General features: G+C 48.0%; 1 protein-coding gene and 1 long non-coding RNA gene across 2 annotated transcripts in view; one reads left to right on the plus strand and one right to left on the minus strand.

The window, feature by feature from the left end:
* The window catches only part of Slc28a3 (solute carrier family 28 member 3), a 52,719-nt gene extending 49,825 nt beyond the window's left edge, over nucleotides 1-2,894 (minus strand). Inside the window, exon 1 of the mRNA XM_048447676.3 lies at nucleotides 2,700-2,894. Within this exon, the coding sequence (XP_048303633.3) occupies nucleotides 2,700-2,810 (111 nt within the window). The 5' untranslated portion in view covers nucleotides 2,811-2,894. The remainder of the gene's footprint in view (nucleotides 1-2,699) is intronic.
* On the plus strand, nucleotides 1,961-7,784 carry LOC146892113 (uncharacterized). Its single transcript, XR_015005239.2, has 3 exons — nucleotides 1,961-2,106; nucleotides 6,509-6,651; nucleotides 6,907-7,784. It is a non-coding gene; the product is annotated as an uncharacterized LOC146892113 (long non-coding RNA).
* The last annotated feature ends 16,521 nt before the right edge of the window (nucleotides 7,785-24,305 follow it).

Consider the following 24,305-nt stretch of genomic DNA (forward strand, 5'->3'; position numbering starts at 1 on the left):
TGTTTCTCATTTCTGGCTGTAAGGGTTACAAGCAGCATGGATGTTGTATGGGATCCATAGCTAGAGGTTAAGGGTGTCAACGGGGAGGGTTTGGCCAGGATCAGCTCTACATGGGACTGGGCACTGAGGATCCTGGGGCCTGGTCCTCCCAGCTTCTCTGCCTTTCAGCCTTCTATTGACCCTGCGGCTCTTTCTCGACAGCCCTCAACCCTGCCTGGGTCTGCTCAGCCCTCCTAGAGGCTCTCCCTGCTTCCTTCTCCAAATCCTCTAGCTTCCCCATTCTTTGAGGCTCAGTGGATCTACGCCTTGGTGGAAACACTTGGAATCTTAACCAACAGGCCTCAGATGGAACTCACTCCTTCCCTTGAACCAACCTTACTCTGGATGTCCTTGCTAAATGAAAAGAATCTCTGACATCCAGGGTCAGACAGCTTCACCTTCCACTGCCACGACACCAAGTGCCTTTGCTATTGTTACGTTCATGCCGTGAGCCAGGCACGGTTCTTCACAAATATGTGTGTGTTACATGTACTTCTTTATATTCACGCCTTGGACTTTCTCAACAGTCCCAGCGTGTGTAGCATTCTGATCCTATCTAACAGGAAAACTGGAAGTTCAGCGGGAGAACCCTTCACACCCTGTCCCCACCTTGAGTCTTCACCCTGGAGCGGTTCATTCCTTGTCAGTCCTGAGACTGCAGTACCTGTGCCCACTGTGTGTGGCCTGGCCTCCTCCCTGGAGCCCCATTCACATGTCTGTCCTTCAATGTGGTCACAAGATGTACCTTTAAATCAATGGAGATTTCCTCTTGAGCACTTTAGCTCATGGAGACCTCATCATCCGGTGTCGCCGGCCTCCAATGCCCTGCAATCCTGCCCACCTCCACGGCAGACTTGCATTCCGCATATGCCCCAGACAGTTTCTTGCCTCTGATGCTCACTGGCCCCCTTTCTGCTCCTCAGACAGCCCCACCTGAAGTCCTCACGTCCTCTATGTTGGCTCCCAGGAGGTTCAGCTCCAACTTCACGCTCATTTTCACGTCATTCTTTCCAGTTGCATCTTTCTGTGAGGCGCTGCCCTGCTCTGCTTCTTGAGGGCAAAAGCTATGGCTGTCTGCTTGAACTAGCCTTCCCTCTTAGTGCTGGCCATATTTAGGGGGACAACTAATGGTTTTGCCTACTAAATACGGGTGTACAAAAAGCCCCCAAGCCCTGGTAAAACAAACGTGGGAAGGAGTAATTTGACCTCTGTTTGCCAGGGATGGTGTCTGGGCTGTGAGAGAACGGGAAGGGTTAAAAAAAATATGGAGCCCCCACTGCACATTCTGTCGGTGCAGCCAGCTTCTGGTGACACAGACCTGCAGAGCCCTTCTGCCTAAACCACTGCTACGTTCACTCTGACTGTATCCTGCACCAAACTTGTTTTCTTCTGAATGGCAGCTCCCATGTTTAGGGCCCCTTCCCTTTGTGCTAATGCCAGTGTCGCCTAAGAATGTGTCCAACTGAGAGTACTGAGGAAAGAGCAGATAGACTCTACCCTCCTGGCCCTTCCTAATGCAGCCCACGGATTTTCCTCCCACGCACACTCAGGGACGAGACCGGAGCCAGCCCACCAGCCGAGAAGTCCACATAAAGAAACGCCCGACAACAACCCTAGCTCTAGTTGCTGCAATGATCGACCGGCCCTAAAGCCCTATCCCTTGTCTTTTCTGATCGCTTCTCTACTGTACACAACCACGGGATAAAACGGTACACGTGCCCCGGAGTTCGCACACGGCTCCTGTAGACGCTTCACCTCTTCTTCTGGGACACCGTACATATCAAAATTAAAATACTAATACAAACTATATTCTTTCCCCTCTTCCAACCAACTTGTCTTTTATCAGTTTAATTTGCAGGCCTCCTCCTACCTATAAAAACCATGGGATGGGCGTCATCGTGACTGTTGACAATCAGGGCTTTCGGAACTTACAGTAACTTGGAGGCGGAAGAGAGCAGGCTCACGCCAACCAAGCACGTTTGCCTCCCCCTTATTGGGCTAGCTTCAAAAATTGTGTTCTGCTCGTGAAGTGGCCGTGAAGCCCAAGGATTCCTGAGTCCTGCTCAGGTAAGCTTCCTGTCTTTCAAAGCTCTCGGTGCCGGTGCCAACTAAGGAGCGACTTAAGCCCAGGTTCCCAGGAGGCAGAGCATTAAAGCAAGCTCAGGGACTGGCCTCGCTCTCGGGCCACCTGTGGCACCCAGCCCCGAGACTAGGAGTATTAATCACTCAGTTCTTGGCTGAGGACACAGATTTGCGTAAGTAGGCTGTCCCGGGCAGTTCCTGGGCTACATTCCACCCGGGCTCAGAACCCATTCACGTTTCTGCTACCTCCCCTGGGGTCTGAGGCCCCTGCTCTTCCCCTCTCCAGATCTTGGGGGAGGATCCTGAACTTGGTGTGAGTCCAGGGGCAACAAGGGAGGAGGGTAGCACTTGTTTCCCCAGTGACGAGAGCAGTCCAGATCAACAGGAGACCTTGAGAGACACTTTTCAGGTTTACCAACCTAGAGAAGTCCAAGTCGGGGGAAAAAAAAATGGGCTTAAAGCGTACCCATTACAGAATTAACATTCTCGCTGTGGCTCAGGGAGTCCACGGCTCCTGTTACTGAACTTGCCAGACATGAAGACAACAGGTTCTCTAGTCCCCCTTCAGCCCTGCTCACCTGGAAGGCTGCGTTGCTGCGGCCCTGGTTGCCTGGGGCTGTTGGCCTCAGCTCCACGCTCACTTCGGGGCCACTGGGCTCAGAATTCTTTCCCTGTTCTGACCTGGACATCCTCTGAATGAGAGAGAAGACAGCCTCTGCTATGCCACACGGCCACCTGCTGCTGCCTCAGTTTGGAAACCCTTCCAGTAACCTTTTAAATGATTTGAGCTGGAACCTGGTTGGGGTGGGGCAGGCGGGGCGGGCAGGAGGGCGGGGTGAAGCCTCTTTTTGAGCACGCCCACCCCCTTCCTCTTTCCAGGGATGCCCAGCATAGGCTTTCTATCACAAACGGGAACCTCCATTTACTCTGTAGCCCTTTGCAAAATCGTCTACTTCCTGTGGATGGCGTTGGGGCCTAGGCAGGTGTTGCTGCATCAGTGCCAGGCACGCAGGCACGTGATAGGTACAGGAAAAGGATGAGGAGAATCAGAGGCAGGTCTGGCTGAAAAGCCTTTCACTGCCCCCCCCCCCCCCCCCCCCCCCCCCCCCCCCCCCCCCCCCGGCTTCGGATTGAGGATTTCAAAACCCCAAGAACGGAAATGCAGAGGTGGGCCACATGTGTGGAAGGGGACGGACTGTTCCCTCCCTGATAATACCCTTCCTCGTGTTTTAAATGAACCACTCACTGTATAGGTTCTTCTTCCTCTCCCTTTCCCTTTTCTGATACTTCTCCTACCTCCTCCATTAGTCTTGTTTTTTGTTGTTGTTGTTTGTTGTTTTGTTTTTTCTTTCGAGACAGGGTTTCTCTATAGCTTTGGAGCCTGTCCTGGAACTAGCTCTTGTCAACCAGGCTGACCTTGAACTCACAGAGATCACCTGCCTCTGCCTACCTAGTGCTGGGATTAAAGGTGTGCACCACCACCACCTGGCTTCCTCCATTATTCCTATCATGTAGTTTCTTATAAATGAAAAACTAGAATTATAAAATTTAATACTGCCGGGTGGTGGTGGTACACACCTTTAATCCCAATACTCCGGAGGCAGAGGCAGGTGGATCTCTGTGAGTGCAAGGCCAGCCTGGTCTACAGAGTGAGTTCCAGTACAGGCATCAAAGCTATACAGAGAAACTCTGTCTTGAAAAACCAAAATAAAAATAAAATTTGATACTGGGAGACAGTGGACATAAGAATTGGAGAGAAACTCTTCCTAAGGCTGTATATAGATAGGGTTTTATGAATCATTGCTAAATTGTCCTTTGCATTTCGCTGATGTTTCTAAGGAGTCCATGACTTTTATTTTCACTTATAGACCCTAGATAGTGCTTAGGACATCATCCGAACTTAATACGTAGCTTCTGTTCCTGGCTGTCCCTTTCTCAAGTCACCAAACTACAGCTTAAGAGCTAAATCCAACCATTTTCAGATGGCCTAAGAGTTAAGGGTGTGTTTTAGGTCATTGAATAACTGAAAAATAATTAAAGGGAAGAATATTTCTCTATTTTTATTTTAAATCAATGTTTTTAGACTTGAACACCAAGTACTGGGCTTTACCATTGCACCTTTATATGCATGTGTATAGGGTGTCCTGGTTGATAACTGGTGTGGTTCGAATGTAACCGGCCCCCCATAATCTCATAGGAAGTGGCACTATTAGGAGGTGTGGCCTTGTTGGAGGAAGCATGTCACTGTGTGGGTGGGCTTTGAGGTTTCCTATGCTCAGGATACCACCCAGTGTCTCAGCCAACTTCCTAAGGCCTACAAGGTGTAGGACTCTCACTATGCTCCTGCAGCACCATGTCGGCCTGCATGCCACCTTGATCCCCACCGTGATGAGAAGGACAAAACCTCCGAAACTGTAAGAGAGCCCCCCTCCATTAAACGTTTCTTTATGAGAGTTGCTGTGATCATGGTGTCTCTCATAACAATAAAAGCCCTAACTAAGACAGTTACCCTCCCCCACGCCTCGTTGCGCCATCCACCCTCCAGCTGATCACCGTCCTTTCTCCAGCTAGCGTTCTCTTGTACTTTCTATTACATATAGGGAAGAATAATTTATGACACATGGAAGTCATATGAGATTCTAATTTTAAGCTGAGTGTGGCAGCACATCCTTGTAGCCTTGGCATTAGGAGGCAGAGTCAGAGTAGCTGCAAGCTTGCAGCCAACATGGTCTGGGCAGTGCATTTCAGCTCAGCCAGAGTCAGAAGTGAAACCGTCTTAGAAGAGAAAGAGGAGCAGGGAGATGGGAGAGTGGATCAAAGCACTTTAGGCTAAGTCTGAGGACCCCACTTTGGTCTTGGGGATGTCAGAAGAAGAGAAACAACCCCCTGAAAACTGCCTTCTGACATTTCACCCTGGTTCTTGGACTCCCCCCCCCAACAATGGAGTCTTTTTAAAAATTAAAATTGAAGTGTTCAAAATGGTTTGCCTGGAACACAAGCATGCCCGTTTGCTGAATTGTTTAGGGTTGCTGTATGGTAACTGTAGTGAGGTGACTGATGGTTGACACTCTTGCAACTGTCTGTCAAATGCGACAGCCCTGGAGTTAGGTTTGTAACGCAGTGGTAGGACTTTTAAAAGGCCCTGGATTCAATCCCCAGTCCGGGAAGTGGGCCATAATCCAGTGTGTCCTCTGCCCATTGACTGAAGACATGATATATGGATATGTCTGAGCCTATCCTCTGGCAACAGAGAGGAGTGTACAGTTTGATTATAAAATACAGTGCGTTGGATACAGTGGGGCACACCAGGGAGATGGTAGAGAGGACTGTGAGTTCACAATCAAACGGGGCTGCATCCCAAGACCGTATCTCATCTCCCCTGACACGCACAAAGACACACACAGTGATCACTGCTTCTCATTCTCCAACCACACTATGAAAACTTGCGACCTGAGGAAGCGGCATATACAACCATGACCCTAGCATGCCCCAGATGATCACATCCAGACTACAGGTTGATCTCATATGCAACCTGGAGCCTGCGCAGATTAGCTCTGAACTCATGGGAGACCACTGTTGAAACCAGCACTGATTGGGTTTATGGGGGTATCGCCAGAGTGGTGGTGTTTTGCTGTGAGCTGAGTATGGCTTGTTTTTCTCACTCTGAAAGCAAGTCGTGCAACCAGAAAAAGAGACGAACATCTTCCCAGTTTTCTGGGAGTGTTATTCCTCGAAGTCGCGGCGAGCCCTGCTTTGTTAGGAAGAGTCAGGTCTCTCAACCCCTCTGGACGCTTTTCATCTCGGAGTTCTCCAATTTCATTTTTTGTTTGTTTGAGGTTTTTTGTTTGTTTGTTTTCGTTGTTTTTGAGATTGGGTTTCTTTGTGCAGCTTGGGTTGTCCTGGAACTCTCTCTGTAGATCAGCCTGGCCTCAGAGATTCGCCTGCCTCTGTCTCCCAAGTGCTGGGACTGAAGGCATGCACCACCACCACCAGGCAGCCCAATCTCATTTTTAAATCTTGAAAGCACCATGTAGCAACCAAACCAGTGGATTTTTCTTTAACCAGTGGACTTTTTAATCTGTTGATAACTATGCCCTTTGCCTCACGATGGCTGAGAATCCCTGTGTGTGTCCACTGAAACCAACCTTTGCACTGAAAGTACAAAAGCAAACCCAGAAAGCACACTCTTCTTCCTGCCTATGTCTGCCATTCTTGACCAAGTCACTCTTTATGAAGGCATTTTCAAAAGGAAAAAATAAATTAAGGCTACTGTGTGTAATGTGTGCAGCCGTGAGTGGGGGCGTCAGGGGCTGCGTTGCGGCCATATTTGCCTCTGCTGTTCTCGGGTCTCTTCGCCTGTCACACATCATCATCTGTGCGCTTGCAGGATGAAGAACCTTATTAACAATAACATCGATACAGAAGCTAGAATAAGATACTCTGGGTGTGTCGGTACATGCCTGTGACCCCCAACATCTGGGAAGCCGAGCTGGGAAGACCACGAGTTCTGAGACTAAACTGGGCTTCACGGTGAGATTTTTGTCTCAAAAATAGTTCTCCCGCATGGTTTATAAATTGTTTAAACTGGAGCCGGGTGGTGGTGGCGCACGCCTTCAATCCCAACACTTGGAAGGCAGAGGCAGGCGGATCTCAGTGAGTTCGAGGCCAGCCTGGTCTACAAGAGCTAGTGCCAGGACAGGCTCCCAAGCTACAAAGAAACACTGTCTCAAACAAGACAAAACAAAACAAAAAAATTGCTTAACCTGACACACTTTAAATTTCCAGATTACCCAGTGGCTGAGGCGTCGTTATTTGGGGATAAAGCTGCTTGGAAGTATAGAGAATGTGCTGGCATGTATGTGCTAGCATGTATGAGGCCCTGCCTTCAACCTGTAGCCACCAACTAACCAACCAACCAACCAACCAACAAACAAAAAACAACTTTGAGAAAAAAGGAAATATATATTAAAAACTGCACTGTCTCCAGGCTTTGCTCAGCAGCATCGTCAGTGCATCTGAGTTTCCCCGCTCACTGCACATGCTGCACCAGGCCCCAGGAGTGGCAGCAGAGGGCTCGTGGTGGCTGAGCCCTGCCATTGCCTTTGGCACTGGAATGAGGCCTGACCGTGTGGCTTATTTGGCTGTTTGATTCTAACTTCAGTTAGAATCCCCAGAAGGACAGCTTTGGAGCAAGCGAGGGAAGAAGAGGAATATATGCTGAGCACACCAGCTGCCATTAGGCACGGACGTTTCCACGTCAAAGCTTAGGATTTCTCTCCCTCCAATCCAAGAAGACAATGGGAGTCTCTAGAGGGCCAGGCCAACAAGTCACAAAGTCAAAATTTGGGCTCACGTCTCTGACATCTTCTAGGCTCCACAAAGAAGTAATGCCTAAAGGAAGCAAAAGACTGCCCCAAGTTCTCCCAGCGTAGGAAGCGAGCTGCACACAGTGTGGCAGATCAGCAGTGGTGAATTGTTGGGACCAGTGGGATTCCTGGCCTTCAGATGCTCTGCCCTGCTAGAGCCTTCTAATGGAAGTTCATAAAAGCTGTGCTTTGCCTAGAGGATCAGAGGATGGGATTTTCACCTGTTGGCCATTGACTGCTGGGTATTTAAGCCTCCATGGTGCTATTAAAGGAGGGCTTTTGTACTAGCGATTGGAAGTCCGTGTGTGGGTCTGTTTCTGCATGTGTCGGTTTGTCTCTGCGTGTGTATTCTCAACCTCCAGCCCCTTGCCCGAAGCTCGTGAACTGGGTTCTAGTGCACAGAGCGCAGACACGGGGGCACGGTGCGCGGCAATTGGAGGTCCCCACGGAGATTTTGGGAACTAGGGAACTCTGAAAGGTCACCCTCAGAAGGTGAGGATGGATTGGGGTATGTGTTAATCCTGACGTCCTTCGCTCGGTTTCGGTCTCTGCGCCATGCAGGCAGCAAGTGGAAGTCCAACCGAGAAAGAGGGGTAACCAAACAGGGTTGTCCCTGGCCGGAGGGGACATATGTATTGGGGGAAGATAGAATGTATACAGCTCAAAAAGATAAATGTGTACAGATGCATGGTATGTTGATTGTGTTGTCTTTTGTGTTCTGGACTGGAGAAAGACATTTGATTCTAGGAACTGCTAAGAAAGGTATTTTGACTTTAAAATATGGGCCTAAGGATTTGATGTTTTGGAAAAGAGGTTCTGTTTTTGTCTCCACAGACGATGAGAGCCTAAGGATTTATTCAAGAGTCATGTGGTTTGAATCACCAAGACCTCCTGAAATGTTGCAGTAAATACCCCTAAGAATGCAGCGTCCCCGCTCAGCAGGAAGTAGCCAGACAGATTGGCAACGCCCAAATTCCCTAAAAGATTGTTTAAGTGGGGCCCCTTCAGTGGTTGCAGAGCAGCAAGCCTGCTTCCCTGAGTTCCGCTCCACTCCATGCACCAGTCTGGACCCAGAACGAATGCAGCTGGGGCTAGAAGGCAGCTGGAGCCGAGCTTTGCTAGGTGGCTGTGGTGGAAGGCACATTGCCTCAGCCCAGTCAGTGCCTAGCCTGGCGGATGCCACAGCAGTGCCAGGAGTATCAGCAAATGCAACAAGTGCTGGACCTGAGACAAGCTGGAGCGCAGACCCCACTGGGCTGCCTGAGAACGCAGCAGTGGGACAAGGAGAAGGCAGTGGCAGTTCTAGGCTCTACAGTAAATAAAACCCAGAAACAACAGACCTGCCAGGGAGGCTGAGTCTGGTTCATCCACGCACTTTGAAACCCTCAACTGCTTAGTGTTTACCCAAAGCACAAGGTACCACTAGCCAGCTCGAGTCCCCCGGAAATGAGTGCTTGGAGTGTGGGCAACAGAGGTACAGGGGGCAGAAATCATACCTGAGATCCCTGCTCTGTCTGCAGAACCTTGAGAGTTCTAGAAATAGCTGGGCTCTGTGATAAAGAACTTACTCACGGAACAAAGGTGAGGGAAGAAGGGACAAGGAACTCTGGGGACTGAGGGGGAAGCTTGGTGGTGGGATTCTTTTTTCCTGCCTTCCTAATCTGCCTTTCATGTCTGTGTGCTTGTTTGTTGAGATAGGATCTCCCTATGCAGCACTGACTGGCTTGGTACTTGTTATATAGCTCAAAGTAGCCTCAGACTCCTGACAGTCCTCCTGCCTCATGCTCCTGAGTTCTGGGATTACAGGCATGCACCACCATGTTCAGTTAGTAGAGTTCTTTCTTTCTTTTCCTTTCTTCCTTCCTTTCTTTCCTTCTTTCTTTCTTTCTTTCTTTCTTTCTTTCTTTCTTTCTTTCTTTCTTTCTTTCTCTCTCTCTCTTTCTCTCTCTCTCTCTCTCTCTCTCTCTCTCTCTCTCTCTCTCTCTCTTCTTTTTTCTTTTTGAACCAAGATCTTAGGTACCTCTGGCTGGCCTTGAAGCTGCAGATTTCAGAGCTCCACCTGCCTCTGCCTCCTGAGTGCTGAGATCAAAGGTGTGTGCCATTCTTCCCAGCCCCAGCGTGCTTTCTTACCATGCTCTACCTAACAGTAAACACTGATCTGCTCTGAAATCATCACCTTCCCGTATGTCCCGAGGACCAAGTGTGAGTTTGAGTTTGACATCTTTACCTTCTCATGTGTCCTGAGGACTAAGTGTGAGTTTGACATCTTTACCTTCCTGTGTGTCCTGAGGACTAGGTGTGAGTTTCGGAATGAGAGATTAGGGAGCCTAAGTTCACGGCAGCCAGTTCTCCCCAAGAGCCTGAGCTGGAAGTCACTGAAGAGCTGATGGCACCAAACACACGGGAGCAGTCACCATCAAGGTCATGGACAGGCTTTGCACCGAGAGTGAGTGGTACCGGCTTTGACTGGGCACGGGAGGCTCCTTACTGAGCTCACTCCACCAAGAGCAATGGGTTTAATCTGCTTCCCACACAGGCTTTACCTGTGTGTTAAACTGTCTCAGGTGAGGGGACTGTCAACAACCCCGGCTGCTGTGAGTTGCGCGTGAGGATTATCGTTAACACTTGGCCTCTGAGTCTGGAGACCAGATGAGGTTGCTTCACAAAGAGAGTTTAGCACATGGAGTAAATGTCCACACACAAACCTGCGGGTGGCTGCCTTTCAGTTCAGTCCCTGAGGAGGCACGGACCTCTCCCCATTCTGGCAGTGTTGGAAGAATGGAAATATTGATCTATTCAAACAAGGTTGACAAAAGCAGGGGAGAACAAACACTGACTTGTCCTGGGCGAAAGCCCTAGCAACAGTCAACTTCTGGGTCAACAAAGACCTTCCAGGAAAGCCATTCTGAGAAACGATGTGCTGAGGTAAAGGGTTTTCCTTTCAACAGTATCATCGCTTGTGTGTGGTGTTCAGAGAACAGTTGGCTCCATGAATGGGCAGCAGACACACCTTTACACGGACACACCTTGGGTAGAAGTCTCTCTGGAAAACAGCCTCTTTGCAATCCAGTCCATTGTGTTCTTCCGGAGCAATAGTGTGTCAATTGTGTGTAATATAAATCTCTGCAAACCCAGCCCAAGGCGTGTGTGTGTGTGTGTGTGTGTGTATGTGCATGTGCATGTGTGCATTCACGTGTATGCTGTGAGCATGGGTGTGGAGGCCAGGCCTTGATGTTAGGCATCTTTCTCAATCCCTCCTTACCTTATTTTTTGAGACAAGGTCTTTCTTGGAACCCAGAGTTTGCCACTTTGGCTAGGATGGCAGCCAGCAAGCCCAGGAATCATCCTGCCCCTGTCTCCTCAACTTTGGGTCATGTGCTACCATGCCTAGTTTTTTATCTTGGTGCCAGGGACCTGAACTCATGCTTGTGTGGCATTTTACCCACTTAGCTGTCTCTCCAGGCCCCCAAAGTTGTTTTCTTTTTATTGTTGTTATTTTGAGACAGGGCATCTCTGTGCTTCTTAGACTGGAAGTAACCATATAGGTCAGGCTGGCCTCAAACTCTCTGCAATGCTCCTGTCTCAGCATCTTGAATGCTGGAACACATGCATCCATGAACACACTTGGTTTACAGCCAAAGATATAAACCCTTTCTGTGTGTTTGGGTGGTTGGCTGTTCTGAGGAGGGAGAATCGTCTTCGGAAAAAAGTGAATACTCAAATACATGTTTTATTGACTATTTTATAACCATTATAGCAAGAGGAATGAGTGGATGCTAACAGTCATGGCTGAAAATCACATCCTCTGTTATTATTCCCAACAAACAGTGAATCATAAAGAGATACTGGACCCTGCTGAGGGACATCTGCCATGACCCATAGTCCTTGTGTGTAAGACCATTGGGGACAAACAAGGCCGAGACTTCTGGTTTACAGGACAGTAACCAGACATGAGAAATAGATGGAATGCACCCTCCTTGGGGGTCCTGGAGCAAAGGAAGTATTTATTACAAAAGACAATTTGGTACTGGTGAGATGACTCAGGTTGCAGGTATCTGTGGCCAAGCCTGATGATGCGAATTCAGTCTCTGGAATCCTAACGGAAGGACAGAACCAACTCTTGCAACTGTCCTCGGACCTCCACTAGTTCATCCTGTGCATTCTCACACACACACATGCATGCACGCACACACACATGCATGCACACACACACACAGACACTAAAATAAATGAACTTTAACAAAAACAGGAGAATACCGGGTCGTGGTGGTACACACCTTTAATTCAGCTCTCAGGAGATGGAGGTAGGTGGACTCTGAGTTCAGGCCAGCCTGGTCTACAAAGTGAGTTCTAGGACAGCCAGGGCTGTTATACAAAGAGACCCTGCCTTGAAAAACAAACAGAAAAACCAAAAAAGTAAGCAAACAAAAAAACCACCACCACCACCACCACCACCACCAAAGAAACCATGGTAGAACATAGATTCTGGTTCTCACTCTGCAACTGGAAACCAGAGCAGAGGCTCTCAGTCTGGATGCCTCAGAAACCTCTCTCCTGGGTTTTCAGCTTGCAGGCGCTTCCTGGACTTTTCAGTCTCCATGGTCCTGTGAGCCCATCCTCTACTGAATGTCATATACCTGCACAGGGACTGCGTTTACTTCTGTTTCTTGGAAGAACTCTGATATAGGACTCAGTAGTCCCATTTTACAGGAGAGCAGACTGGAACTAGATTATTCCCTAGGTGCTTTGGGATTTGTTGCTCTGAATGAGAAAAAAAATCCTAGATTCTATCGGTAAAACTCACGTGCTTTCTAAGAACCTACACCGGGAATGTCTTAAACCGCAGCGTTCTGGAGGAGAAGCGGCAGAGTTCTGAGAATTCAAGGCCATTCTGGTCCACACAGAGTTCCAGGCCAGCCTACTCTGTCTCAAAAACAAACAAAACAAGTAAACAAAATGTATTTTGGCAGGCACAGGATGGTACCCGTAATCTCACGCCTGGGGCTTGTGGGTAAGACCGAGGCAGGAGTTTATGAGTTCAAAGTATCTTAAGTTATATAGAGAGATTCTGCCTCAATTAAATAAAAAAGGGGGATTGCAATTTAAGGTCAGATGACCAAATCCAACTTTTGGATTTTGGTAATGCTAAACATCCTGACCTTGAGAATTATATTGTATTTTTTTGAATGGTCTTAGGACACACACCCTGGAGTGTTTATGAATGAAACAGTGTGATTTGCTTCCACATGGTTTAGTCGTAAACACAGCAACCATAGCAATACGGTGCAGACGTGAATGAGCTGGAGACAGTAAGGGAAGCAGCAAGGCCCAGCAGTGAAGGACCTGCTGTGGGGGCTTGGATTATTCTTGGAACTTTTCTAGAGACCTTTTCTGGATTATTCCTATCTATAACACACTCACTCTTTCAAGCTGAATGTCTCAGAGCTATGAGCACACCAACTATTAGTGATATTACATTTAAAATAAAAAAGGATTGGAACTGGAGAGATGGTTCAGTGGTTAGACGCTGGCTGATTTGGCTTGGGACCCAGGTTCAGTTCCCAGCACCACTCACAACTGTCTGAAATTCCATTTCAGGGGACCCAACACCCATTTTCGACTTCTACAGGCATCAGGCACATACATGGCACATGTGCAAACAATCACATAAGATTTTTTTTTAAATAAAAACTAAAAAGTCACATTTAAAAAAGGAAACAAATAAACAAGGAGTAAGAATTTACGTGACTGTAAGCGGCCCTGACCATTTACTGTAGGTCTAAAGGAAAATGGGTCAAATCATATTTTGAATGAGCATAATTTTTGCAGTGTCTCATTACTTCACACCCCACAGAAGAAGGAGGCGGTGCCTCGGCTCTCAGATCGGGTGGTAAAGCGTGTGCAAGGTGAGGAATTCTTTGTGAACATTGGGAATGTGGATACTTTTGGTTGCCTAATTTTTGATATATGATTTGCTGCATGACCCAGTTTTACCTTAAACTGGTTAATACTTTGCTTCAGCTTGGAGAGTTCTGGGATCCTGGTGTGGACACTTTGGCAAGGATTAGCAATTGGTGTTAAGCCCAAGGCTGCGTCACTGGTGAGGTGCCGGCTGTTAGAGCCAAAGATACAAGGGACGGTGATGCAGGATAACACAGGACAGAGAGTCACAGTTCAAGGGGGTCATGTGCCCCCAGTGGGCCCGCAGTCGCAGTGAGCCTCCAGTATGGAGCCACGAGAGGCACATGCTCTCCCTTCTGTTTCTGTGTTTGCCTCTTGTTTTCCTTAAGAACTTCTAAGACCAAAGCTGTCCTGGAAATGCATGTCTCTAATCTCAGCATTGAGGGAGGGAGAGGAGACTGGAGAATCAAGGGTTCAAGGCCAGCCCTGGCTTCGTAGGAAGTTCGAGAACAGTCAGAGATGGCTTGGTTTGGATTGTCGCATGTCCAGGTTGGGGTCTTGAGTCATTCTGCAGCCTGTTGTAGCCTTTAATGACTTGCGTGGATCAAATGAGAATCCTACTTGAAACATTGTTAGATTGGGACCTGGTATTTGCAAACTAATCAACTACTACCGTAAATTTTGATATTTCCCAAATTAATGCTTGTGATAGTCGTGATAAGCATATATAATACTAATGTTTCTTCCTCAAACCATTTTGGCTCAGATCCCAGGATTTTAGAGTTCCAGCAGGTACCAGGATGCACCCTTCAGGCTCTCTGACCAGAACGCAATCTGAAGTACTTGTGGAAGGCCCTTAAGGGACTAGAGGATAGGTGATCAGGGTGGAGAGAGCCTGAAAGATGTGGCCTCTGGCAAGAAAGGGTACATACACATGCACACATGTGCACACATGCATGCACATACACAGAGTCTGGAAGGCTACTCAGAGTGACTGTGCTCCTGGCCTCTGGAGAACATGCCTAAGGTGACTTGATGGTTGCCCTTCTCAGCAGAGAGGAGGAGAAATACTGCACCCATTGATTCTGTTGATTTCTGATTTCCCCTGCTAGAGTGTGGGCCCCACGAAGGCAGAGCTTTTTAATTCATGGATGAACTCTGAGCCTCTTCAATGGTCCTGGAATACAGTACATGTCTGATAACGATCAGGGCCTTCTTATTCATTCTATTCCTGCTGCGAGGGGTAGAACCCCAGGCCTGGTGCACGCTGGGTAAAGGCTCTGACCTCTGAGATATAGGAGCTCTGAGACTGGACTCTGCCTCCTAAACACCACCTCCTAACAGGGCCATTCAGAACTACATGCTTCGAGCCCAAATCTTAATTCGATTGCTCAAAAATTGCTCACGGAGTGTGACGTGACTCTTAACTTGATCTCATAGTCCTGAGCACAAGAAGCGACTATGTGGCATAGGTCTGTAGCTTGCAGAATGACTGTTCACATCTGTCACCATTCAGGACTTAAATCATGGAAACATCAGAGCTGAACACTTGGGTGAGAGGCCCGGGAATGAGCTCGGTGCTCTGTGTCAGGCACACAGCAAGGTTGGAGTTCCCCAAGCCACTCCCTCTGCTTAGTTTCAGGAAGTGACTAGGAATCCTGATTCCCCAGCCCTGACTCTCTCTTCTTTGATCTTAGCTGGGTGTGCCTGATCACAAAGGAGCCAGGAGAGGCTAAGAACCTCAAGTTCTTTGCAGCAGGGGGAAGAAGGGCTCAGGAAGCGGAGACTGTGCTTAGTGTATGACTCTGCTCAAATTGAGCAGATGGGGCAGTGTTGTCTGCTAACACAGGTGCCACACTCAACCAATCACTGAGCAGCCAAGAATCACCCTGTCTAGACCCAAAGAAGCCAGGAGGCTCAGAAGTTAAACCCTATGGCTGCAGGCATGGTTCAGTGTTAGGGTGCTTGCTTACCGTGACTGTTGTGATGGGGTCAACCCCCAGAAGATAAGTTAAACCTATCTTGGCTTGTATTGCTAGAACCTGTGGTTAGCAGATAACCCAAGCCAGGGCTGTCTGTCTCTACAACATGGGCTTTCCCTATTCTTTTTCTGTCTTCTCGGGCATCTCAGATATTTCCTGAAAGCCCCTGTGAGTAGAGCGCTGTCGGACACCTGGAAGTCATTGTGACAAGCACACCACACAAGGTCCCCGATCTGACAGACAGGACGAGGACAGGAGAGGAGCTGATATCACGGAGGAAATGTGCTGAGCTCTTGGATGGAGGCCAAGGTAGGCGAGCAGAAGGAAGACCCCTGCCCATACGGCCCTGGGGGTACCATTTGCCTCTCATATCCTCCTAGTCTCTGTGCCTGTGAGGATGCACCCCCATCCCTGGTCCAAGGGGGCTGCATTTGGTGGAGGGTAGCAGTCACAGTCTAGCATCTGCAACAGGACACAAGGAACAGCTGGAAATGACCAGAGGGCTGGAGAACATAGATATGTATTCAGGATAGGAATGGATCCTGTGGTAGTCACTGTCTTTAGCACAGAGAGGAGGCTGAGCCACGGTTTGAGCTGCCTGTGGCCATTGCTGACTCTATTGTGTGTACTTTTGGAATTTATTAGAATGTTGGATGTTTTTTAAATAGATGTAACCCAGACTGGCCTCTAACTTGCCATTGGATCTGGGTCCTTCTGCCTTTACCCCCACAGTGCCGTGCTGGGACCATAGGGACTTAGTTGCAATTCTGTGTGTTTGTGAGTGTGGGTGTATGTGTGTGCACTGAGTGCATGTGGAAATCAGAGGGCAATCTTTGATGTTCCTAAGCCTCCCTCCACTTTTTGTTTGAGATAAAATCTCTCATTGGCCTGGAACTTTGCTGCACAGGCCAGACTAGTGGTCTCTGGGCTTCCAGGGACGTCTCTGCCTCCTATCTTGCAGTGGCTGGGATTGAAGAAGTGCGCCACTGTACCAAGGTGTTGCCTCCTCCTCTTCCTCCTCCTCCTCCTCCTCCTCCTCCTCTTCTTGCTTCCCCATCCCCCATGCTCAGCCTTTAATGTGGATTCTGCATTACTGTAACCTGCACACCAAATGTTTTCATCAATATGTTTTTAAAGCACCGATTTATAATTTTTATTCTTTCACTGTAAGAACGTAACAAAGCTGCGACTACCTTGGATCATCGGGACAGTCTGAATCTGTGCTCCTGGGTCACAGTGACTCATGTTTGACTCCTGAATATGTTATGTACCCACTTTGAGGTAAAAGCTGTGCTTCTGTGTCAACACAAGCAAATTAACTCAGGCTCAAGGCAAACCACATCTTTTCTCTCACAGGAAGACTCTATTGATACATATTTGATTATATTATATGTAAAGAATATGGAAGTAGAAGCAGAGTATGAGAAGGGAAGGAAGCATCAAAGTTTCCCATTGCTATGATAAAATTCTTGAACAAAAGCCACACAAGGCTTTATTTTGGCTCACAGTTCAGGATACAGTCCATCATGGTGGGAAGACACTTGCTAATTCATCAGTTCTGGATCCCTGCTTAGGGAACGGTCACAGCCACAGTGAAGAGGGGCCTTCCCACATCGGTCAAACAAGAGAATTCTTCAGAGAAATACCCAGACACCCTGTCCCAGGGAACTCGAGATTCCGTCAGGGTGACGTTAACCCTAGCACAGAAGGGAAACGGCAAGGGATAGAGGGGGCGCTAAAGAGGGCGGGGGAGGGTGAGTGTGAGCAGGGGTCATCATGAAATGTGATTTCCTAGAATAAATAATTGTTAATTAAAACATTAAAGCTATGGAAACAACAACAGCAATGTCCAAGGCAGGAATCTGAATGATTGACCCAGGGAGTGGAAAGACAGCAGGAACCACAGGAGATAATATGGCTGCCAGCTGCTGGGATGAGTGGGAGTGGCTTCCGAGAGGAGCCCTGGGGTGATGTAGGCTGGGTAAAGCCTGGAGACTCTTAGAACACTAAGGTCCTCATGAGGCATCTAAGCAGAGAAGGTGAGAAGGAAGTTTAGGTCAGACACAGCCCTCAGAAGCCAAGATGAAGGAACGTGACCAGACAGGAATTTAAACAGTGGGACAGGAAATTACCCACGGTTAGCTTAGCTTTAGCACCTCCTGATCCTCTCGGGGAATCAAGCCACACATCTGAAACTCCAGCACAAGCCAAACGTGCTGGTCTGTGCCTATGACCTTAGCACTTGGAAGACAGGCAGGGGAGCAGGAGTTCAAGGTCATTCATGGATACACCACGTTTGGGGCTGTCATGGTGTACTGGCCGGTTTTGTGTGTCAACCTGACACAAGCTAGAGTCATCAGAGAGAAAGGAGCCTCGGTTGAGGAAACGCCTCCATGAGATCCAGCTGTAAGGCATTTTCTCAATTAGTGATTAACGAGGAAGGGCCCAGCCCACGGTGGGTGGTGTTATCCCTGGGCGGGTGGTCCTGGGTTCTATAAGAAAGCAGGCCGAGCAAGCCAGGGGAAGCAAGCCAGTAAGTAGCATCCCTCCAGGGCCTCTGCATCAGCTCCTGCCTCCAGGTTCCTGCTCTGTTTGAGTTTCTGTCCTGATTTCCTTCAGTGATGAACAGCAATGTGGAAGTGTAAGCTGGTTAAAACTTTTCCTCCCCAAGTTGCTTTCTGGTTATGGTGTTTCATTGCAGCAATAGAAACTCTAATGAAGACACATGGGCTAGATGGGACCCTGCCTCAAGCAAACCAACCCTAACACAGAGCTTGAAAAACACTAGGTGCTCAATGAACGTGAGCTACTTTCCCTTCCACAAACACTTCCCAAATGAACTGACTTCAGCGATGTCCTCAAACAGTGATCTTCCTTCCATCTTAACTGAACTTTAGGGATAAATGTGCTGACGGATACAGCGGCGGTTTCAGGACACGAGCGGTTGCCTGCTTGTTGAGTTATATAGGAGAAGAAGGTGGTCAAATGAACCGAAAGTGTCTCTCAGTTGTCTGTCCTGGATGGTTTCTTTATTCCCCTGACTTCTCTGCTGTGACCAGATGACAGACTTGCCGTCCAGCTCCCAAATGGCTGCCCTTCTGCCTGTGAGATTGTCACTAAACCCCGCTGACCACATACACAAAGCCATCTCACTGTACCCTTCCTTGTTTGTTCCAACCTAGGATGGACTAGAGAAGACCAGACAGATGAGTGTGTGAATATTCAACACCAGGACACACACATACACACATACCCCAAGACAATGCCCCCCTAAACAAAACAGGTAACATGAGTGTGTGAATATTCAACACCAGGACACACACACACACACACACACACACACCAAGACAATGCCCCTCCCAAACAAAACCCAGTATGTCCTAGCTATGAAGGGAATTTCTGGTTTGAAAATTTGCTAATGGGGTGCACCCTAGCCATTTTGGGCTTTCTTACAAGATTAGCAAATGGCTTCTGATACCCTGTGTGTGCTCCTTCATGATGGCAGTCCGTAAGGGCAGAGTAGGGAGGGGAACTTGGCCCTCAGTAGGCTTTCATGGCGAGGAGGCAGGGTGAAGGGTTCCAGAGATGCAGGGCTGTCTCCATTGTGCTGATTCTGAGACAGCATTGGGTTTCCAGAGATTGTCGAGTGCCAACCACTCACCCGAGTCTGCGGTGAGAGTCAGCGCACAGGCAGAACGGAGAAAACACTTAGGACTTCTTCTGCTTTCAGTCAAGGGTGACTCTGTTTTTACGTTATGGGCCCCCTTGATGGTCTGGAGGAGCCTACAGCTCCCTTTTCAGAATGATGTTTTCAAATGCATATTATAACATACATATGATTACAGAGGAAAATCAATATTCACCTGTAATTAGAAATTTAAAATGTGTGATACTGAGGTGAAACCCCTGGTAAGTTGCCACACTCTAGTCAACAACACAAGCAACTTACAGAGTCAGTATGCCCTAAAACCACACCTGTAGAATAAGGGTTTACTGGGAAGGTGGGGTCCTGGGGTGGGGGTGGGGGTAAAAGAGAATTGGCGTGAAAATGACCAAAGTGCACACATGGATAAAATTGTTGGAAGAGTGTGATGCTAAGCCAGGATGGTGCACAGCAGAATGGTGCACAGCAGGATGGTGCACAGCAGGATGGTGCACAGCAGGATGGTGCACAGCAGAATGGTGCACAGCAGGATGGTGCACAGCAGGATGGTACACAGCAGGATGGTGTACAGCAGGATGGTGCACAGCAGGATGGTATCACACATTTGTATGTTCTACCCGGGAGGCTGGAGGCAGGAGGATGAGCACAAGGTTGAAGCAAGCCTGGTTCAAATAGCAGGTTCCAGGTCAATAGGGCAGTGTCGTGAGACTCTGCTTTAACAAACCAAAGCCAACCAAGCCAAAAACAAAATATCAAATAGCAAAAAATGAAATGATGTAAGAAAGAACCTCAAAAAAAAAAAACAACAAGAAAAAACAAATCCCTCCCCTCAAACCTATCCATGGCCTGCAGCCGCTCCACAGGCATATTGTGCATGACGACTGGACCATCCCCATTGTCTGTCTGTCCTTCCTGTGTACTGACGACTGGACCATCCCCATAGTTCATCCATCCAACCACTCATTCAATGTCTAATCCTTTTTTGCCCCAACAGAAGGCAAAGTGTCTTAGGATTGGGAGTTCTGGAATACTGCCTACCTGTTCTGCAGATGCACTGTATTTACTAATGCAGTCCCCACAAACACCCCAAAACCTACACTGCAGTTATTACCACTCAGTGAATGAAACTGGTATAATGTGCTTTAGTATTAATGCAGTACAGCATACCCACATATCTAATGATTAAGTAAGTTTAAAGTAGTAACAAGTAAATGCTTTTGGATATCTGGAGTAATACACACACACATACACTACATACACATGCATGTATGCCACATGCACACATGCACACATGCACACACATAAAACCCACAACACATATACATACAAGCACACACATGCACACACACCCAACACATACACATGCAAGCACACGCGTATACACACACATAACACACACAATACATACACATGCATGCATACACCTCAGACACAAACACACACATTACATAAACATGCAAGCACACCACGCACACACACACACACACACACACACACACACACACCCCACACCACACACACACACTCACACAAGCACAGTGGGGGACCAGTGGATAAAATAAAAATAAAATAAAAAATCTTTAAAATCCCAGATTTCTCCTTTGTTCATTCACTACTCCACAGGCTTCATAAATACCTAAGGAAAACTGCGTTGTGCTTGGCAGTTGCGGTGGGGAGACAGCTGACACTGCCGCCAGCAGCTGGAGGAGTTCTTAGCGACCCACGAGGTGAAGTCAGGCCCTTGACCGTACTCTAGAAAACAAACTTCAGGGCAGTCCAGTGTGAAACAAAGTTAGTGAGTTTATTGTTGAGACAGTCCTAGGGAAAAGGACAGTGTACACACCAAATGTTCCCAAAAGAGAGTTGTGCTTCTTACTCCTCAAAAAATGTAATTCATATCAAGGTTTAAAGAGGAAACAAAGCTTAAGTTTTAAGTTGTTTAAAAATTAAGTGAAAATACACATATTTGTAAAAACCCTGGCAAGTGTGAAAACATTCTCCAGATACCTGCACTTTCTTCTGCCATGGGAATATTGAGATGGTGGGTCCTATGAAATTAGAGTTTCTCCAGGAGTGTCTGCTGGAATAGACCAATCAGAAGAGGAACCTGTCTCCCAGGAGATGCCACACTGCTCTGATAAGTCAGAGTGAAGCCTCAGAAAGACTGGGCAGGCATGGGGGTGAGAGGAGGGGAGCCCCTTCCTCGAGCTCCTGATGGAAGCTAGGACCCCAACACATTTGCTACAGAAGCTACTGATCCAGGACTCCGTGTTACGGCTGGGCTTCCATGCATACAAGACACAGGCATCGCTCGAGAATCTAAAATAAGACTGCTGATTCTGGACAGAGATGCCCTGCCTCCCTGCATCCTCGGATCCCTCTTTAGCAACCGCAGTCCTGTTCTGTGCCCCTGGAACCACCGTGTGTTACCGGGCTTCTCAGCAGTACTGACTTCACATACGCCAGTTCTTTTTATTGAGATGTGGTGTCTCCTTGAGGAACCCATGTCCACACTTAGGATGTCTTACCCCTCCCACTGTCTGTGCTGGGGAAGCCGACACCCACGCCCCCAGGGTTTCTTCTCTTGTCTGAGCGCCTCTTTCTTTTAGTGGTTGTGCGTTAGCGGATATTAAATATACGATCTTTATAATGTGGATTCTTTATGTTACCTCCATAACCTCCAGATATTATAATCTTACTCACAGAGTATAAGTAGTTTATATTAAGGTTTAAAGATTAAGCAAAGATTAAGTTAAGTTTGCTTTTTTTTTTGCTTCTCCTTAATTTTCTGTTTAGAAGTTTTCTTTTAAGGTACATTCAAGTTCACTCGGATTGTTCTTGTCCCCTCAGCCGTGTCCAATCAACTGACGAGCCTTTCAAAGGCATCCTTGATTTCCATTACAACGTCTTGTTTAAAATTATTTGTATTTTATTTTTAATTAATTGACTTAGACTTGTTTATTTTATTTTATGTGTATGGCTATTTGGCTGCAGGTCAGCCTGTGCACCTTGTGTGTGCTGTGCCTTGGAGGACAGAAGAGGGCATCAGACCCCTGGTGCTGGAGTTCTAGATGGCTGTGAGCCACCATGTGGGGCCTAGGGACCACGCCCGGGTTCTCTGCTACAACAGCTGATGTTCTAAACCTCTGAGCCATCTCCCCAACCCCTGTTTTTCATTTTCTTACATGCCAGGCTGGCCACAAGCTCCGGATCCCCTTCCTTAGTCCACCTTGTGTGTAGATCACAGACCTTCAGTGTCAGACCGGCTTTCCACTGCAGTGTGTGGTAATTCCAGCAGCCCCGTGTGTCTTTTTCGTTTTGATATTTGACCATTCAAAATAATTTTTCCTTTCATTTATATTTTTACATTTTATTGATAGCCAGATTTCTTACACCACAAGAAGGGAAAAACATTGAATAAGTAGACCTTTGATAGCATGTGATAAATCATGTGTGTGTGTGTGTGTGTGTGTGTGTGTGTGTTTTGGGGTATGGACTTCCCAGTTTTTCCTTTCTTGGGTGGGTCAGGCTGGTCCGAAGGAGCTGCAGTTGGGCAATACTGTGTCCCTGGTGTGAACGACAGAAGGGACACAGTGTGGCACAGACCCTGGCAGCCTGAGGAGTTGCCAACACTGCTGAATGCAAACTCATTGTATAGATGTTGGATTATTAACTCAGTTTGAATTCCTGGTAACTTGAGAACAGGGACTGTGTTGCTTTGCCACACCTCATTGCCTCCTTGTTTCTTTCCTGGTACCCAGCGCAGTGCCCGGTCCTGAGAGACAAATGCTGATTGTTTTCACCAGAGACAAGCACAGGCTTAGCAGGAACCAAGAGATCTGGTGACAGAATCCCTGTATGTTCCTCGCACACGTGACAGTGAAGATGACTTTACTCACGTCCCCTATAGCCTGAGAAGGCTGAAAAGAATTAGAGTGGAGAACGTGGAGGCAGGAGAGTGGCCACTCTGGGACAGATCCCAGGAGGCCATGGAGGAAGGGAGGCTGTGCCCTCAGTCTGGAGGATTATGGCACATGGAGGTCTGTGGATGTGAAAATGATGGAGAGCCCAGAGCAGTGTGTGAGCTGTGTGAGCCCAGGGCACGGGCACCAGAGCAGTGCGTGTGCTGTGTGAGCCCAGGCCACGGGCACCAGAGCAGTGCGTGTGCTGTGTGAGCCCAGGGCACGGGCACCAGAGCAGTGCGTGTGCTGTGTGAGCCCAGGGCACGGGCACCAGAGCAGTGCGTGTGCTGTGTGAGCCCAGGGCACGGGCACCAGAGCAGTGCGTGTGCTGTGTGAGCCCAGGGCACGGGCACCAGAGCAGTGTGTGTGCTGTGTGAGCCTAGGGCACGGGCACAGCTGCATCTGAAGTCACAGCCCACTCTGCCAGTCGCTTTTCAGACCTCAGTTTCTCCAATTATAGAATGGGTATGGTTGCTTGTATCCTTGTGGTATTTGTAGCGACTAGAAAATCTTAATTAAGATTAAGAGCTGAATAATGGGGTTGGGAAGACAACTCTATGGTTAAGAGCATGGGCTGCTCTTCCAGATGGCCGCACTTCGGGTCCTGCACCCACATGGTCCTCACAGCTGCCTCTAACTTTAGTTTTAGGGGATCCAATGGGCTCTTTTGGCCTCATTGGGCACTGCACACACCTTATACACAGACAAACATTCAGGCATACACATATGAATACATACATAATACATATATACATACATATGCATACACATAAAATAAATATAACCATAATCTCAAGAAACATTAAAAAATATTCAGAAATTAACCAGGCATGGGAGAAAGAAAAGAGTCACCAACTTTTCAGGTGAAGTGACTCACACACGAGGTCCTTGAAAACGGGACAAAGGAACACTGTCAGCAGTGCACTTCAGAGAGGTATTGTAGGATGTTTCTCAGAAGGTAACATCCTTTCTCAGGAGACTGAGAGCTTAGGACAGTGTACTGTTGGACAGGACATAGGACAGTGTACTGTCGAACAGGGGACACAGGACAGTGTCTGTTGCAGGAATCTCCCCAGTCATTGAAGAGTGACGGTGTGCACCCCAGTGTGCACATACACCTGTCACATGACCTCTGGGCAAGGCACTCCTTTTTAGCATTCCTTACCTGTAAGATGAAGTGAGAGCCCCCATAGCTCCTTCTGATGGTGGTGTTAATGCAGATAGGTATGTAAGCAACCATTCAAAAGCCCGAGGTAAAGTCTGTTGTCAAAACTAGGTCTGAATTCACAGGGCCCTGAGGGAGCAGGGG

This window comes from Myodes glareolus, chromosome 14 (genome assembly GCF_982192425.1).
Source record: "Myodes glareolus chromosome 14, mMyoGla1.1, whole genome shotgun sequence".
NCBI lineage: Eukaryota > Metazoa > Chordata > Mammalia > Rodentia > Cricetidae > Myodes > Myodes glareolus.